At 42.6% G+C, this 19,226-nt stretch overlaps 3 protein-coding genes across 4 annotated transcripts in view; all 3 read right to left on the bottom strand.

The window, feature by feature from the left end:
• Positions 1-6,308, bottom strand: part of stau2 (staufen double-stranded RNA binding protein 2) — a 65,969-nt gene extending 59,661 nt beyond the window's left edge. For both annotated transcript variants that reach the window (XM_037455668.2, XM_037455667.2), the window contains exons 1-6: positions 6,290-6,308; positions 6,080-6,136; positions 4,302-4,509; positions 4,028-4,158; positions 3,526-3,685; positions 1,623-1,758 (exon numbers count right to left, since the gene is read on the bottom strand). In XM_037455668.2, coding sequence (XP_037311565.2) covers positions 1,623-1,758; positions 3,526-3,685; positions 4,028-4,158; positions 4,302-4,500 — 626 coding nt within the window. In that variant the 5' untranslated portion in view covers positions 4,501-4,509; positions 6,080-6,136; positions 6,290-6,308. The remainder of the gene's footprint in view (positions 1-1,622; positions 1,759-3,525; positions 3,686-4,027; positions 4,159-4,301; positions 4,510-6,079; positions 6,137-6,289) is intronic.
• Positions 6,309-7,390: 1,082 nt separating this feature from the next.
• ube2wb (ubiquitin conjugating enzyme E2 Wb) lies at positions 7,391-15,840 on the bottom strand. Its single transcript, XM_037455808.2, has 6 exons — positions 15,709-15,840; positions 14,734-14,825; positions 11,811-11,913; positions 9,878-10,033; positions 9,711-9,786; positions 7,391-9,614 (listed from the first exon to the last, which is right to left on the bottom strand). Exons 1-6 carry the CDS (start codon positions 15,721-15,723, stop codon positions 9,601-9,603), a joined length of 456 nt encoding a protein of 151 aa, XP_037311705.1. The 5' UTR covers positions 15,724-15,840; the 3' UTR covers positions 7,391-9,600.
• A 1,409-nt stretch (positions 15,841-17,249) lies between these two features.
• On the bottom strand, positions 17,250-19,226 carry eloca (elongin C paralog a). The gene is made up of 4 exons (XM_037455810.2): positions 19,096-19,226; positions 18,526-18,553; positions 18,114-18,257; positions 17,250-17,743 (listed from the first exon to the last, which is right to left on the bottom strand). The coding sequence occupies exons 2-4, from the start codon at positions 18,527-18,529 to the stop codon at positions 17,553-17,555; spliced, it is 339 nt and encodes a 112-aa protein (XP_037311707.1). The 5' UTR covers positions 18,530-18,553; positions 19,096-19,226; the 3' UTR covers positions 17,250-17,552.

Raw genomic sequence — 19,226 nt, forward strand, 5'->3', positions numbered from 1 at the left:
CTCATCTGATGGAATGGGATTCATATTCCGAAGGTCTCGCTTTCATTAATCCACAGGGCTCGACTACACTGAAAGAAACAGACCTTATGAAAACATAAGTGCCCTTGGGATGATATACACCTCCATGTCGTCTGTGTGACACACACACACACACATACACACACAGACCAGTCTTTTCCTTATAAAATGACAGAGGAAAACAAAAAAAAACCATGAGGTTCCCCCCTCCTCACAGACCCAGTCCCTGAGAAACTCATCCCTGTGACATATGACATTGACAGACAGATGCTGTGAAACAGATTTTCTCCTCTACCCCAGAGACATTTGTCTTTCCCCTCCTGTTTGTTCCTGCATGGATCAAATAGGAGAAGATGTGAGCCAGATGCTAGACTGTCTGCTGACTACTACACTCGGTCACCCGACCCTGCAACCCAAATCGCAGAGCCTTTTTTTTCCTCTTCTTCTTTTTCTGACGACGCATCTACATTTTAAAATGTTTGGCTGCAGAATACCTTAGCGTAGGACTTTAAAGAGCCACGGTTTACGCAGCGAGCACCACAGACACCTTCTCTTCTCAGTCGCTGTGTTCGGGGCCTGAATAAGAAACTCTGTGGAAAAAGAAAGAAATCACACTGCAGAGGTCCGCGCTTATGAAAAACCTTTATCAATTCACCACGCTCCTACCTTGCCTGTTACAAAATGGGTGCTCAATCACCTTATAAAAGCTGTGCTTTTGAGTTTCGGAAAATAAGGAAACACTGCCATCTGGGGGGGTGGGGAGGATCCTGAAAGCGACCCTATAGTGCAGGAGTGTGCTGTGGAGTCTCACAGCTCTGCTGTAAACAGTGCACACAACTTGTGACACACATTTGGAATGATATCATAATAAGATCATCCATAACCCTTTAACAACTATGGTTAAATATTTATAAAAATCTGACATTCACAAAGCCAAATGCCAACTTTGTATACACAAACAGCTCTGACATGCATGCTTTGCCTTTTTAACACAGCAAAAATATTGCTTTCACATCTCACAGTACTCTCTTGGTAAACAAATTTGTTGTTGTTGTCCACTCAACCCAAGAAGTGGCCTTTCTAAACTGGCAGCATGACATGAGCCAAACGCATCCCAAATAGCATTCCTGCCCTGACGGAGAGCCGATCATCAATAGCGACTCGGTGGCATTTTTATGGGGTTTTTTGGACGTTGGCTGGATGGTTCCAGTTAAAGTGAAATAACGGGGACGGGAAGAAAGAAGGTTCGACAGAGACGGAGCGTGCGCAGGGACCCCTGTGAGGCCACCACGTTCATCAGTTCAGGAAAACACACGGAGCGCAGAGCCACGTCTGCCACACATGTGTACGGCCTGTAGGCGCATCAAGCACGTGTCCACACAGAGAAATCTCAGAGCTCACCTTTAAGCACAGCGTTTGAGTCACAAGTCTACAATTTAAGATCAAAATCAAGCTCCAATGTTGGTTCAATGAAAGAAACTAAAACTTGTGTCTCTCTGAATGGAACTACACTAAATGGGAACAACCGGAGAGAGCGAATTTGACCGTGGAAGATCCCATCGAGCCCGCTTTGTTTCCACAGCTATTGGGGGGGGGGAGCTCACCTTTGGTTGAACATCCCTCTGAAGTTGTAGTTGGCTCTGTAGTTGGGCATGGGTTTGGGGTCCAGAGGCCTGTAGATCGCTGGCTCCCCTCTCTTCATGGCCAGACCGTTCAGCTCCACTGTGGGTGTTATACTGCCTGTATAAGACAAGAGACATTCAAAAGATACAAACCAACCCGAGGGACAGCTGCTTAAAACATATAATATCAAGCGTTAGTAGAATTTAAGAAATATTTCCATTTGAAAAAAAGGAAATAAATGTGAAGTTCCAAATTTACTTTTAACAATGTTTCACATGAGCACCAACCCGACTTTAGTAGATGTTTTTCGATAGGCACGTTAACACAACATTTCTACCTACCTACCTGTCTGATGTTGCATAACCCGCCCATGGTTTTCTCGAGTAATTAAAGAGATGGATTTAATGTGTTTGACTCCTAAATGCCACCGAGGGCTTTGGAGGTAAGAGGGACTAATGTTATTAGTTTTGGGTGAAAATAAAAACATCTACACCTGGGCTTTTTTGAGTGGCTCTGTCCTGGCTGTGTTCTAAACATGCCTTATATAAATAGGGCCAGTGGCTTCAGAGGTACGCCTGGAAGTCAAACTCCTGCAGTTAAAAAGTAAATAAATAAAAACTGAAACTTCTCGTTAATAACAGAGATAGAACGGTGTTTCACCCACGTACATCCATTCACTCTTCACCTCAGCCCTCTTCATTAGGATTACACAAGCACATATAAAGTTGTGACACGGATGGGTGGTCCTCATTTCCCGAATACACTCAGATCCAAATATGAACACAAGAGGGCACTGATGGAACCATTTAAAAACATTTTTAAAATTGTCCAAATAGACAAAGTAGTTACAGAGTAATTACACTTTTTGTTGAGCCATTTTTGGGACAGAGGTCAACACAGACACAGAGGTGAACACAGTATTTAAAAACTATCCACAACAGAATTAAACATCTGAAGTGACATGTTGAAGCCGTTGTATCCTCTCTCATAACTCCTTGTTGAACACTCACATGATGTTGTATTCTGTGTTTGCTGCTTAAAACCTCTTAAGAAGTTGATGTTAAATGTCCTCTCTGACAAGCTTGGAGTGACGCAAGGAAGTGAAGACAGGAACAGAGTCCCTTTACACGATAGGGCTGTACAGTCATAATAGTCATTTCTGTAGTGCCGGCAGCTTTAAATAATGCACACATAGTATTTAACAAGTAAGGTGCAAAATTATTATTTTGCCGCCAACGCCACGGTCACATATTCAATTAAAAATAATGAACAAATGTTCAATTTAGAACAACAAGTAAGAAAAAGACTCACAAAACCGTGAGATGTTAACATGCTCATGAATTCAACTAGCAGGTAAATATGGAAAATTAAATTAAAATAAAGACTGATTAACAAAGTCTAGGATGACATCATATGTCAACTGGTTGTAATGTTTAAGGTTAAAAGTATGTGTGAAAAAAGAAAACTACGCTTTTTATGCTACAATGGAAAATATATGTAGAAAAGGTCAAATATATTTAAAATAAGTGTCACATTTAGCAGTGCGGCTCGGGAAAGATAAGCTGACTATTGACAGTCTTCACAGGGCCTTTTTTCAGATGTTATCCCATCTTACCATGTCAGACTGCTGCAACTGCTATCAGCATCTGTGTCTTAGCCCTAAAGTACCGTTTCCAATTACTTTAAATATTTCAGTTGGGGGTCGAAAAAAAAAAAACACTAGGTGACCGACATAACTTACTTTGTAGCTTTCACCAAATAACCTCCTAAAATAGCCATTTTGCACTTGTATAATATTATCTAGTCACAAGTGGGCTTACCCATATCCTTCACAGACACATTCTCAGCACACAGCACAAAAACATCCTGTCGTGGCTGCAGTACCTGGGTTGCTGTTGATGTCCACTTTAGGAGAGCGGGGCGCCGGCCTGGGAAGGACACTCTCGTCCAGCGCTTTGGCGGCTGTGTAGTGCTGGGCCTTTTTAATGCTGGTGCCCTCGGCCTCCCACAGCTGCTCCCCAAGAGTCAGCTGCACTGTGAAGATCTTGAAGCACCGAGATGGAGAAAAATTACCTGACAGCAGTTATTTAATATATATATATATATATATATACACACACACACATCTCTTTTTTACAAATATCCCTCTGGATCCTGTATAGCTATTCTCCACCTGGCCAACATTTAATTGTTGAATGCCATGGTATCAAAAAGATTGCAGGAGAAAATTCCATAAATAACTATTTAAAACCTTTGTATGAACGCAAGTAAACCAAGGGAAATGTTAACAGACAGTAATTTTTAAGAGTGGGTATTACAAAAGACGATAAGACAGATTAGTAAAGACTTTTTTCAGCCAGCACAACGCAGTTTGTCCGTTCCTCACCTTAGCGTGTGCAGGGCCTCGCTCATTGAGGAGCTTGTACTGTGGTTGGATCCTATTGAAACGGGCTAACTCATTCACCAAACACATTGGAGTTTTCTCTTTAGGGTTTGCCATGTTCTCCTGGGGCGGGCCTGGAACAGAGCACGCAGCTTGCTAAGTCACATGGTCACACCACACACACACACACATACATACATACAACTACGTGGGAGTCGAGTGAAGAAACCACCACGATGCAAACAAACTGCTACTACTGTTACTGTTGGCGTTTTACCTGGCGATGTAGCAGACACAGGGGCGTCCCCATATCCGACTGCAGGAGCAGGGCAGGCGGGTGTGGGGGCCGGGCCTGTGCCGTTGACGGAGGGCTGCAGACCCAGGGCTCCTGGGCTGGCCATGGCCGTCGGGGATACTCCGGGGGAGAGGCCAGGACCAGCCAGGGGTGCTGAGGTCTGTACTTTCACTTGAGCCATGCTCTATTCCTGAAACCAGATGGCAATTTGAACGCTTTTTAGACTAGGGCTTTAGATTGTTGGATTAAGAAAAACCAAAACAACAATAAGTGTGCATCATTATTTGCCACAGGTCGTTGCACAAGTTTCAATCTGCTTGACGGATTTCTGCGGGCGAAGTCCATAGAAGTGGCTTCAAACTGAGCAGCACTAGGCCTATCTCACATTCTCATCCACTGGCAGCTTAATACACCCAGACAATGAAGCGCTCTTTGAAGCCGCTTTGCTCATGTTACTGCTGCTAAGCTCCCCGGGGGGGAAAAAAGGAGAGAATCCTGTGATAGTAGCCTGAAAAAAAAGACAAAAGGAAGTTGAATGGCATTATATTCGAGGCTAAAGTGAGGTGGGAAGGCGTACATGAAGGCGACAGAGGCTAACACAGCAGAGCGGATCCAAAAATCCTGGTACAAATTTACAAATCCCACATCAAACTCTTTATCCATAAGGTATTCTGGCGGATGTCATCACACACAGGTCAGTGTGGGAACATAATATGCCACCATGCGTTTCTCTCCAACAAAAGATGACGATACCAGAGTTTATAAAATGTATTCAATTCATCAAAAAGTTACAAACTGCATTACAACATCTTGCTAAGATGGCTCCACCCCACACAACATATACAATAATATGTACTTTTCTCTCAAAAGGGTCAGAGCCAGACCCCTGCAGCGTGGACAAATCCAGCGCCGTGCACTTGGGGCACAGATGCCGGCTTTGAACCCCGTCACCTCGTGGACGACCGTCTCCCATCCACGTGACCGCTGTGTTCGTGGACTTCACCCGGAAATCACGATGACAGGTTGTTACCCCAACAACTAAGATCAACCGTTGTCCGCACAAATCAAACGCCACTCCGATCCGTGACGTGAATTCACTGCACGCCATCGCGATTGCATCTTGGCCACTGCCCCAGAGGTTCTGATGGGGGGGCGAGGGGGGGGGGGGGGGGCGTCCCGATCCTTGTCGCCCTTTTTCTGTACATCCCTCACAGTAACATGCATACAACCCGCCCGCACGGCGACTCCTGAACCTCGAGGCGGTGTGTTGCGTTAGGTGTGGGGGTCGTGGGTGAAGGGGGGCGGGTGACTGACAACGAGCGGCGGGGCTGTCTGCAACCCCTGAACCCGAAACACACCGCTGCTCCGGCTGTGCCCAGCTTAGCACGAAGCTAACGTGGCCAACGAGCTCAAAAAACGGCAATTTCCCGTAAATGTCAGCTCGTAAGAGCGAACCGACAGAATTGACGGCCCTACGTGCCGTCGCCGCCGTGTCGCCGGGGGGGTTCCCCGGGTGAATTGTAGGGGTTCTGGCCGGCTTTCTGTGACGCTAGTTTGGCCGGCTGTCGCTCATCATGGCTGATCGGCCGAGCACCCCTCTTGCTAGCATCTCCATAACGCCCCATCCTCCGACGAAAGTATAAGGGTGGTGGGGGGGATTTTAGTCCACGGCGACATGATATACGGAGTGGCGACAGCGTGAGAAACCGTCCGGACACCATCCAACAGAAAAGGGACAAATATCTTAGTGTATTTATTACCTTTGTCCAGGGCCAGACCCCAGTTACACCTCCGACATTGGCAAACACTAAAGAGAACTGGATGGAAGAGGGGACAGACCACGTTATTTGGTTGGGTAAATTCTGTTAAATGTGACCCGTCAGGGGCAAATGACCGGTCTTTTTCATATTTATCACATAAAGTTTGCGTTTCGTTTACGTGGTCATTGCCACGCGTTGCATATTACTTACGGTCATCGTAGTTTGAGTTGAATCTTGAATGAATTACAGAGGGTGCCAGACACCCCCGCGACGGTGTGAATGGTTCAGTCCTGGTTTGCTTCCTCTGAACCTAAAGCGTTGCAACTTTGATTCAAAGTCAAACAGAAGCTTCTTAAACTTGTTTTCTGCACGTAGCATGAATGCTAATTAGCTCAGTTGAATATATTTAGTTACATACGACGCATTTTAAAGGCGCAAGTGACACTATTGTTTTGCACGTTACGGTGAAACACATAACTATATGGCCCATTTTTTCTCAGTGATGCATCTTCCTTGACTTTAAATATGCATTTTATGCTTTTTCTTCCAGAGAGCACATAACCACTCACAGATTAGCAGTCTAGTACCGTTGGTAGGATTTAGTGCCTTTGCTCAAGGGCACCACGGAGGCCAGGGGTTTACCTTGCTCTTGAGTCTTATGAGGCCCACAGTTGAGCGCCTCTAAAGCATGTCAGTCGGGTGGGGAGCTGGAGAAGGCCCACGTGAATTGCAGTGTGAATCTTTTACTGCACTGTGAGGTAGAAGAGGGTTTATGTTAAAGTGAAGAGTGAATCACAAGTTTGACACGACTGTAACGTCACATGACCACTAGATGGCGCCACCAGCGCACTTATCCGGTGTCACCGTTGAATCGCTTCGTGCAGGTTGTGTGTCAGGGAGATATTCTACTGTGTGTCGGAGTGTACTTTGATAATTAAATAACACAAACCTCAGGGTTCGTGAAGACTTAACTGATGATGGACAGATTCCTTAAGCTTAGCCACCAACATACATGACAACATGTCTGTTGAAAGACATCTGTGAAGGTAAGGAATGCATCCGCAGCCCTGTTTCACAATTTCACACGCTTGATGATGTGCATCACATTCGTAAAACGAGATCCACTGATGACAGTGTGACTGAGAATCGAGACTTAGTTAGACATTCCCGATAGGACTTGTGTATTTTTGACAAACACATTGGTAACCTTCCCCACACCCACCACTACCTTTAGAGCGGTGTTACGCCGTTTTAGGTCATGTCAGCATAAACATCGTATAAAAGGCTTTGAAGCTTCAAACCAAGGTTGAATAAAAGTTAATCTTTGCTTTTTATTATTGATTATGAAAATGAACAGGCACCTTTTACATGGAGCTTGCACATCCCAGGACATTTCAAAAATAAATAACACACCCTCATTATTGTTGAACACTCAAAACAACCTGCAAGCTAAGAGTTCAAACCACATTAAGAAAAAGAAGGAAAAAAAAGAAAAACCTAGAAAAAAATAAATAAAAGTCACGCCCAAAACCTTGTAACATTTTCACTCGCAGGTTTTTTCAAATCTCTGATCTACTGCCAACTGGGTGAAAAGCTGCTGTGACTGCGTTCACACAATCGTTTCTGCTTTCCCTCACAGCACGGTGACAAAAGATAAAACCCCTACAATGAAGCTAAAAAAAAAGATAACATTAAATTAAAACAAATAATTCATTGGTTAAATAGAAGTCTTTAAGTTATCTATATAGTTTTTGAGACAGCGGTGTGCCGTAGTAATCTCCTCTACAGTATAGAGTATCAGAACATTCACTCAAGTCCATTCAAGAAACTTAGCTAGACCCTGAAAAAAAAAAAAGCAAATGCAATACAAACAACCCAAGATGGAAAATTCAAGTATCTCTGACTGAAAAGGTGATAAAAATGTCTTTAGGAATGGTTTGATTACGGTCTGAAATGACAAAGAGCCCCACAGCCTCTGGAGATCCATCACAAAAACCATTACCTAAGTCATGGAAAGACTTTTTAAACTCGTCACAATGTCTGATGCCAATAAAAAAAAGTAGGGTTTCAAATTGCATGCATCACTCACCGTAAAACTACTAACTTTTTTAATTCTTTTTTTTTTTAACCAACAGTAGTGTTTGTTGCCGACTGTACACATTCTAATTAGCAAAAGATGCAGACTAAATTGAAGTAAAGCAGCCCGATCACCATTCTGCTATTAAGCAAATGCATCCTCTGCTAATATTTGTTCAGATCAGCCAACCATTTAGAGACTTATATACACAATAGTTTCAGACATGTTATCAGCTTGCACCATAACCGTCTCTTTTGGTGAAAATATAGTTAAATTCAAAATATCTGAAAGGTATCTTTTTAGAGGTGATCTCTCTATTGAAAAAGGTACCTGAGCCAAAACGCTGACCAGGGGGTAAATTACAAATGCCTCAGCTTCAAGGCTTCTATAAAAAACTCTCCCTTTCGTCACTCATTAGCACTCTGGAGAACAAAATGGAGATTTGAATTAAACGACAACATAAGAGAAAGTCCCAAATACACTGGCCCATCGCAAATAAAACCCCTTTTCAAAGTATCAGCTAGATGAAAGAACAAAAACTCAACATTTAAAATCAAAGATTTTAGAAGATTAACGCATGAAATTAGAAATCGGTATCACACAAATAAAAATGGATCATGCGACAATGTTCTCTCTTAGACATTCTTTAAACGGAAGAGAGGGCGCCAACGCGTCTTTGAGTTCAGCCCAACTCCCGGAGGTCACATTCCTCTCTGCACCGACAGGACGTCCCACGGCGATCGGCTCTCAGGTGGGAAGACGAAGAGGAAAACGGTGTACTCATGATACATAGTGGTTACAAACTAAAACCCTTTCACCTGATAAATAAGTGGAGGACTGCTTCCGGCAGTACATCTGCAGGTTGGGGGTTAACGTACTAATAGTGCCTTTATGAGCTAGATACTTTCACAGTGCATGTAATCTAAAACAAAACAAAACAGATGAAGCACTTCCTTGGGTCTTCGATGGTCAGATCCCTCCCAGAAAACAAGCTGATTTGGATTTCTCTTTGTAGGCCCAAGCATGCATCCATCAGTTATTATTGCACAACACAAGGACCTTAAAAATGCACCCCCACAAAAAAAAGAAGGAAAGGAACAATAATCTTAAAACAGAAATCATAATAATCTCACTACAAATCCTCCTTGCTTGCTGCTTGTTACTAACTTTTTGCCAAAAACTATCCCTTTGGGTGCATCTAAAACGTTCCCAGTATTTTTTGTTTATTACATTTGACTAAAACATGCATCCAATTGCCCACAGTGGGTGGGTTGGGGTGGGGTGGGGTGGGGAGGGGAGGGGGTGGGTTGATGCCCTTAAGAGCATCCAGCGCACGGTGTCCATTGTTCCAGTCAAAGTTCAGAGTTCAAAGACTGAATGATTAAAAAGTGCTTCATGTAGGTAAGTAGGACTTCTTTCTTCTACGATTTACAAAGTTTGTACATTAGCAGGTGTCATCTGCGGAGGCAAATAGAAAAGGATTTCAATGACATCACCTGCGCAAGCAACTACTTGCACGCGCGTGTCCCGCTCCGATGGAATGAAGGCACTCACCGTGATACCACCATTTTGTCTTCTTTGGATTTTTGTTACACGTTCTGACATAAAAGGAGTTATCGGGCGGTCGTCTCTGCAGGGAAAACAAAACAACCGGGTTTTAGATTCAACAAGCATGTAACCCCCCCCATCCTCACCCCCCCCCAAACACTGGGTTCCCTTACCTTTTCTTTGCAGCTGGACAACATGCTGATAATGCTAAGACAAACGGATTGCACTGAGAGGGCTGGTGACCAATCTTCGGTCAGTATAGATAGACAGATGTGACCGTTACTATACACGTGGGGGTGGACAGGTATATTCTCTCCTGTAAACATTACCTGCAACAGGAAAACAAAAACAAAACACATCAGAGGTCATAAAGACAAATGATTAAACAGGAAATCAAAATGAAGCCCAATCAAAGCGGCTCCATTTGGCTTCACTTTTAAACATTCACGCCTTTCGGGGATCAAAGCTACAACTTGGGAGCGCAGTCGTCGGGAAAAAGTTGAGTTTTTTTTCATTAATGACGAAAAGTAATGAGGATTGCAGTGTAAGCTCAGGCTTAGCCTTCTACAGACATCATGAGGCTCTGGGATTAGGACAGAGGGGCCGGGGTAGCGCGAGAGAGGTTAAGAGAGGAGACATGTTTTGTAAAAGAAAGAAGACGTGTGCTATAAATAGGAAAGGACGGGGATATTTCCCAGCAGACGAGTCATGGCTAAACAGGGAGATACTGGAAGTGTACAAGCAGAAGACAGGAACTCAAGCCGGAGTAGAGAGAAGGGGGGAGTCAAAAGTGGCCAAAGAGGGTGATGGAGGCCAACACCGGGTGGAGGCAGTCTGGCACCAGACGGTGAGCGCATCACAGCGCTGGAGGGGGGTGACGGGAGGAGTGTTACAGACAGGAGCAGACAGGATCACGCATATACATGTTACATGTACGCTTTTCTGCTTCAAGAATTCACACCGGATAATTGGAAGCAAAGCACACAGGTAAATACTCAAATCAATGGAGTAAGGATGATGTATGGTGGAAAAGCCATGAGATGGAGCCTGAATTAAAAAAAAAGTTAAAATGTCCACATGTGAAAGGGGGAGCGCCAAGTGTGTTCAAGCTGAAAAGCGCCTCCCAAACAATTTCAAAATCAGCGCCACATTGCGCAATAGAATAGAAGAGTCCAAACATTTATGATATGATTATATCATGTGATAATGAATGGTCAAATCCCCCAGCTACAAGCTGTAAAAGCTTATCGACTGAGATCCAGCACGCCCCGATGATCACAATGATTGCTTGAATTACCACTGAGGCTGCTCACACAGCCAGTAACACGCGGTCAGTCAACACTGAAAATCTCCACGGGGCCCCGAAGGGACCCAGCAGAGGGCCACTCTGACAGCTCATCCTTCCTATTTGACAGGATGATGTCGAAGTAGTTGATCTAATACTCTCTACACCATTCTTTATTTTTAGGTGGCCAGGCTGCTGTGTGAAACAATATTCTTTTAAATAAACTATAGGCTTTGTTGCCATTCATTTAATTTAAAAGTTAAGTTACTTCATCTGGTCATGGTAAAAAGGATAGTGGACATTTAGTCAGGTAAGCCTAAAGTATAAGTTAAAATAAAAAGAGGGACCAGACCCTGGGGCACTTTATTTATTTAAGCCTGTTTTTCCACAAGCCAGAGTTTGCATCCCAAACAATTCCACAGTTGTTGTTAATTACTGATGCACCTATTGTAACCAGAGTCGCTCTTTAGCACTAGTCTCGGCTGGTGACTTATAATGCTGGACATGTACTGGTACTCGCCAGCTCCAGCCTCTCATCCCAGTACGGTCACTTCAGGCTTCAAAAGTGGAAACAACCAAAAATAGCTTCAAATCATCCGTCCAAAGATCCAAAAGGTGACGTTGAGGTGACGATGTCCGACACCAAGCTAGCAGCATTTGCACTGTGGTTGAAGCAGAAAGGACTCACTAGATCCTTGAAAACAAGATGGTAAACGGATGGCACTTAACGATAGTGCTTTTCCAGCCGAGAGCAACACAGAGACACACATTTACCAACAAACAAACCAACACGGAGGGTTGCAGGGCAGAGCTGTGCTTACCTGAGGGGAATCAAATGGATATCGACTACTGAATTTGAAAAGCAGCTGAAATTTCTCTCCTTCATAGAGCGTTCCAGATGCTCCCTCCATGTCTACAATCCACCTAAGAGAGAGGCACAATATCAAAAGATATATCTTAACATTTCACTCAAACATAAAGAGTAGAAAGTAGAAAGACATGCAGTTTCCAAAACAGAAAATACATATTTAATGTAGTTTATAGATCAGATTGGAGGAGTTTAAGCTACTGCTCACAACCCCATAGATTAAATTAGGTAGCATTTAAATAACCAAAGTTTATTTAAGTTTATTCCTTTTCTACACCTTCAGATGACTTTAAGACTCTTTCAGAACAGGTGAAAGATAACAGAGCAAGTGACGTGACAAGCCATGATGTCAGCAACACTTCCTTTACCAACAAACCTTTAACATGCTTTAGGAGGAAACAGGGTTAAGGCAGTGCAACACTTGTTTGTCTGCCAATGCTAGATGGCAATGTCGGTGTGTCTGACCCGATCCCCGGGGAGGTCGTATAAATAGCACACCACTTCACAAAAGTGACTTAATGCTACTAAGTTACAAGAAAAGGAAGATTGTTCAGGCAACTAAACAGTAGAGGCCGTGGTTAGGTTTAAGGAAAAACATCATCGAAGGTCTTAAAATTGTTTTCAATTCGTATCAGGTACAAAACTAAATTTGACCGTGTGTTAGCCTTTTGTTTATTATCAAATGACGTCCACATTGGCCTCAGCTGTACTTTGTGTTACCTAATTATTAGGGCTGGCAAAATCGGCCAAAAGTGGCATTCAAATATTCCTTCTTAAAAAAAGCACATAACTACCTCAGGGCAAAACCTACCATTAGCTGTCACTCACTTTGAAAAGCCTGTCAATTCACTTGGAACTTCTCACTGCTCAAAGTTGAAATGGTCGCTATGACAACTGCTGATTTCACAAAAAAAAAAAACCAATAACGGTGGCAACTGACTAGAGGAAGATTACCGGAAAGGGTCATGCTTCCAGGCACTGCGTGTGGCACTATGGGGGGTCTTGTAAACAAACAGAGGCCTTGGTCACATAACCCCTTTAGCGATGGGTAAGGGGATGTTTTACAGTGTGATATTTTCTGGAAATGATGTACCACGTAGTTCATATTGTACATCTCCTGATTTGTTTACGCGACCTCCCGCAGTGCCCAATTAGCAAATGTTAGCAGAGTATGGCGAAGGCCTCAGCGGGCTACTAGCATGTTATTTACTGATGATTAACAACATGCTGTACGTTAGATCTCATAATTCTAGAGTAGATTAGTGGGAATACAGAATAATTCACATGGATCACAGCTCATTATCATTAGAAAATAATGAAAACCAAATGTGCAATCAGAAGCTTTTAGTCTACCTGATTCAAGTGACATTTAATAGTCAGCTTGGTTATGATAGCGGTTTAGTAATAAGGTGATACTCTATTGATCGAGTGGATTGAATCCCTTTTTGCCTATGTAGCCCGGCTGAAAAATGTGCTGACTGAGCTGGGAGGAATTCAATGACTCGCTAGGAATGGATAACACGGGGGCTTGATCCGAGCCGTCGGGGTGAAGGGCAGTCGACCTTGCTTAATATACCTGCATGGCTATAAACTGGAGGCGTCACCAGAAAAAATGCACACATTTATTCCAGATCATTAACTGGTTTTCCTGGGTATAAGAGAAGAAAATGGAACACTGATGACAGCATCACAATCTCTGGTCTAATTTCATCCAGGCAAGCTGGACAGAAAGGTCAAGAAAAGAGACTCGTGGTTGCTCTTCAGGGTTCTGGCCTCATCTCGTCCGGATTCAGCCTCGAGCACATGACCATAAAGGGCCTACATATGAGGTCAGCCCTGTCATTTTTTCTTAAGAGCTGAAGCAAGGCATTATCATTGTTCACAAAGCAGAGTTACACCTGATGCAAACCCTGTGGATAACATGAAGTGATTCCAAGGACATTGCCCAGTCATGACCCCCATTTCATGTGATCATGTAATCAAGACAAATAAAACAAGATCAAACCATGCAGTGAGAGCAGGGGAAACAATATGAACATAGGAGACTTCTCGGTGCTTTAAAGCAGTAGTTCCCTTGTTTGCAATGGCTGTGGACTCATTACTGCAACTACACTATCAATCAGACCACATAAAACCCAAAACAAATGATCACTTTATCTCTACCAGACGATGTCTTTCAAAACCAACCACCTATCACTAGGACAAAAATAAACCCAGCAGAAACAAACCTCAAATCTTATATTTGACAACCAAGAGCCACACCCATACATAGAACCTCCCACCTGGGAAGCAGTGAGGGAGAAAGCTTGCCGAACTGGTTTGTAGACTTGCCAGTCGTGGAACTCACAAGCCAGTCATTGCTAGCAACGGTGATCTATTGAGGTAGATGCCATCGTGATGGAATGCTCATTGTTACATATCTAACCACAATCACTGCAACATGCATTGTCTCTTGGCAAAAGTGCCCTGAGATAAACCCGAACCAATCAAGTAGGAGTAAATGGCAGCATTGAGCTTCGAGCGATGACATTCAGAACAACATAAACTCGGGCGTTTAAGGGAACACACCGAGACACAGCCGGGACAGAGAGGTCCACTAAGCAGCCGGTTTCTGGCTCGCCAAGCCCAACTCCAGCACGCAAACCATTGAAATACATTATAGAAAGATGAATAATGAGTGACACCAGGCTTTAGGAAACACAGTACCGAGGCCCAGCTCTGTCTCTTAATGCCTCCTGCTACGGTTATTGGTGTTACAGGTGTCTAAAGTGACCTTTGGTCCTCACACCATCAAGCATTTTGAGCAGAGATTTTCTTCAGTTAAAGACGACACAGCAAATGAATTGATCGTAATAAAAAAGACAAAAACAACTTACTGCGTAATCGTGTTCTGTACACTTTTTTCGTTGAGCGTCATTCCAGGGGGCGGATCGTTTTGCATGGCTAATAATTCCTTTTGTAGCCTTTTCTGTTGGGAGAGAACGTGTTAGGGTTTCCACCACACCCATTTCAATTTAGAAGCAATGCACCAATATACAAATGTTAATGGTAATTTAAAAGAAGAAAATAGAAATAAATTGTGTAAAGCAAATTACAAAAGAAATACAGGGAATAATGACCAAAAAATAACAATTGTGACGTTGAAATGATTAGTTTCGATTATGATTAATATTAGTGTAAATGTAACTAAACGTCAACACAAACTAATCTAATTGGACTTGTTTACCGTGAAATAAAACCAATTCTCACTGTGTAATTATGCAAGAAGAAACGATAAGTCTCAACGTCAGAGATAAGCATCAGCAGATGAATTCGTTCCTTGGGCTACGTGTTTTTTTTAATGTTTAAAATACTGCAAATCTCGCCACCGCTATCTCAAGGTGGAGATGAACCTACTCAAATCGAGAAAAAACTAGAACTGGTCAATCTGCTGCGTACTGTCTCGTTAGCTTACGACAACCTCTGACAAATAGCAATTAGCACTCGGTTAAAAACATTAGAACCAATTTAAACTCAAAACATCACATTCCTCCAACGATTATCTGTGTGTTGCTGCGACACAAATGCACCAGCAGACGTTAACATATTTTATAACTATAATGTTAATATAGTTTCTACGCTCGCCTTGACTCGGTGCTGGGGATGCTGATGCTAGCTGGCTGTGTTGCTAGCAAACACCTCAAGCTAAACCGGAACCGTTTACGGATAGAACATGTCGCTTTTACTTTAATATCACGTCTACTTCGAACAAATACATGGACGTGAATTCGATGGTCAATAGACTACGAGGAAAGACCAAACTGAAGGTCAGGTAAATGATAAATATGCCATCGCTGTCGATGTGTTCCTACCTGCATCGACGCCATGATGGAAACCCCCCCACCTCTGCTTCAGCGCAGAGTGGAGGACTGTACGTCACGCTGTCACGTGACAAAAGTTGTTTTGACAGGATAAAAACAATCCAGCGATGTGCGTCGTTAGGACACTTCGGACTCAATAAGGGGTTTTATGAAATAATTTGACACAATTGCAAAAAAAGTGTAGTGTAGAAAATGTATTTAGTTCACGTGAGCCAATGACCTCTGTCCAACGTGGGATGACCTGCAATACATCGTGATCAGAGTACACGGAATATTGTTCTCGTGCACGTCTTTTAGCTGTCAGAACCGTGCAAATTGATTAAAGTTAGAAATTATGAAGACACTCCAATTTTTCATATCATCAAAGAGTTGAATCTTAAATTACACAAGAAATGGACTATGCTTTTTTTTAACATTTGAGTTTAATGAATGTTATTTTTATCAGTTAGGGATCCCTCGTAGGAAATAAAGGAGTGCATTAATCTATCAAAATTCACAGCAATATATCCAACTTAACTGGAGTAAACCTCCTGCGATTTCCACAAAGACAAACTTGACTCAGTTACCAATATTGAATGAGATATACTATGTGCTCCCAAGAGCAAATACATGACCCAGGCATTGAATATATCATGCAGTGACATGTAACCACAAAACTTGTTGTTGCAGCAATATTTATTCTGGGTTATAGGATTATATCAATTAACTTGCATGTGTAATTATATTTTAAGATCAACTAGTATGAATCAGAAAAGAGCACACCTGAAACATGTGTCCATAGTTTTGGATAGTGTGTCCCATTGACCCTCTAATGGATTCCCAATGTAAACACACTATTGACTACCTCCCCAATAGCACCAACATTGAGAAATCAAAGAATGTACTGTAATATCACATCTTAATTTAGTATCCACATTGATTAGTTGGTATATGAAACAGGCTATTTCAATGCAATATGGAAAAACACAAAAGCTGTCCCGCAATAACCATGACCACCTTTTCAATGAGTGCACCCATATTCAAGAATTACACTAGGCCTCCTATTTATTGAAAGTCAGTTTATAATCTACTATACACATCCACCTAAACTCCCAACACCAGAGATGCTTGCAAATCATTTTTCAAGACAGTCATATCTCCTTTTTATGTTGAAAGATTTCTCTTTCCCCATAAATCTATTAATCCAAAATTTGCTTTGAAAGAGCATATCCTACTTAAAAAGAAAACCCAATTTTTTTAAAGAATACAGTGGGCATGGTACATATAGAGCTAATATGTCAAATCTGCTGTTTTTACAGTATTGTCTAACAGAACTCAACCTACTAGGTATCCAACTCACCTTCCACACTTCCATACAGAATTATGTATTTTAGGGTCAGAAATATGCCTGCGGTGCATTGTGTTGCTTGATTTTGTATGGTTTTACCCAGGCTAAAACCAAAATACACAAGTATGCCAGTATTCGTGAATAGGGTACCTAGTCAGAGGTACCTCTTATGGGACAAGCATTTCCATGAAGCAACTTCAAAATACACTTTGCTCACCAAACAGGTCTTTATTAATCTCAGGAGGTGAGAAAACATTTATGGGGTGGGGGCATTGTTCTCACATTCTGGGGGAAGTGATGCAGCCTGCCATATCCGTGTATTACATTAAAATGAATCCTTTCATACCAATACAATTATGACAGAATCCAAAGTGCAAAAAAAATAAAATGATAACATGGTGACAACATACTTATAATCGGGTTCCGATAAGTAAAGAAAAACAATTTAAATACTCCAACAAAAAAAAATTTAAAACTTTTTTTAAGCTGAAACATTGTTTCTGTAACTTTAGCAATCCAAAAAGTTGGCAGCCATGAGCAATTCCAGTGCGATCTCTGGGGCAATGGGGAATTCTGGGATTTCTGTGGAGCTGTTGGTGTAACGGACCTTGTAGGTGAAGTACATGCAGACCTTAGACAGGACATGAGAGGGAATCTCTCTGAAGTTCACTTCGTTGGTTTCATTTTCAGCAAACTGACCTGTAGATGAAGAGTTACAGTAGGTGTCTTGAGCTTGAAACAACACATCTGGACATGCAACTCTGAATTTAGGCAATGTAAAAATACAACAGAGTAACCCATTCTCAATATAGGTATCCAACTGTAAATTTATGCAAAATGCCAACCACAAACAAAAAAAATGAACAAGAGGAATCACTGTAGGTAGGGAGTATACTGCCACCTTGCGGACATCTAAAATTAACTTAGTTATATTAATACACCAATACCGCAAGTATGGTCTTGCACCAGCAGACTCGATCCCTGATCTCAAGCAACGATTAAAGTTAGATTCGGTTCATAACATAACGGGACAGTATGATGTGTTAAAATCGTCTGCAGGAATTCTCACCTGGTCCGCTCAACATGGCTTTGATAGTCCCAGATGTCAAAGCATGTTCTCTTTTTACAATAAATTCATGGCCATCTGAAGAGATCAGCTTCACATACATGGCATCTGGCCCTTCACAGCCACCGTAGGTCCGCTCTTCACCGTCTGTGAAGCGACAGACACGGACATCACTGAAACAGGTGGTGGCCAAGTGCTTTGGTAACACACACACACACACGTATTTCACCAACTGTAATAACATTAGTGACTTGGAATAAACCGGGGATGGTCCCGTTGATGTCAGACGGCTATGATTCGGCCCACAAGGAAAAATACTGATATGCGAACCGACATGTAATGCATTGGGAAACCGGATTATTCATTTCTAGCACGGTGCGGTGTCATTTATAACCCGGCTCAGTTGATCACTCACCCATCCTGTCTCCAAATTTCTGTTAACCCTGAAAGGAAAAACATAAGGAAAAAAACGTTACAAAACACCACGGGCATGATCGACTCTCAATGAGGACACAAAGTTCCCAGACCACACAATATCTAGTAGTCTTTCGGCTGGGCGCCGGCTGTAAACGCCGTTATGTATAATAACGAAATTATGTTTTCGTTAGCAAAGATTAGGCCTCGTTTCTGAAGTGAATTTTCGGACAATCACAGTAACGTTAAGCGGAATCCCACAAAAGGCCGAAGCTTGCGTTACGAGTAATGTGCCATAGCGTAACGTCGATATAGTTACAACGTACATGCAGTTGCAGTTGCATCGGATCTGAAAATCGGAATAGTGGCAATTCATTTCTCCACCATAATGTGTTGAGTGGCTCCGCAGCCGGGAGTGTTAGCCAGCGAGCTAACGCCTTGCCAAACGAAGAATAGCGCTATAATTTATTTCATCGAGTATTTAGTGTTTCAAATTCACTTCGGAAAACTTCCAGAGACTCGCCAAACACAAAACTAGACTCGTTATCACAAACACGACGGTGTTTCTTACCACTCTGTAGAAAGTGGGGTGAAGGACTGCGTTTCGGTTTCAGCTAACGTTAGCCACCAGGCTGCTACCCGGAACCAGTTCGTGTGAACACTGGTCCGCGATAAATATCTTCCGCGCGGTTGATTTTCGGG

This window comes from Pungitius pungitius, chromosome 19, assembly GCF_949316345.1.
Source record: "Pungitius pungitius chromosome 19, fPunPun2.1, whole genome shotgun sequence".
Taxonomy (NCBI): domain Eukaryota; kingdom Metazoa; phylum Chordata; class Actinopteri; order Perciformes; family Gasterosteidae; genus Pungitius; species Pungitius pungitius.

Bases quoted from the DNA above. Each gene is read 5' to 3' on its own strand.
- ube2wb (XM_037455808.2), bottom strand. The intron at 11,914-14,733 runs GTAAGTTGTTTT...CCTCTCTCTTAG, and splicing joins GTACAGAACACGATTACGCA to GTGGATTGTAGACATGGAGG. The intron at 9,787-9,877 runs GTAAGGGAACCC...TTTTCCCTGCAG, and splicing joins TGTCCAGCTGCAAAGAAAAG to AGACGACCGCCCGATAACTC.
- eloca (XM_037455810.2), bottom strand. The intron at 17,744-18,113 runs GTGAGAATTCCT...CTTCATCTACAG, and splicing joins AGCCATGTTGAGCGGACCAG to GTCAGTTTGCTGAAAATGAA.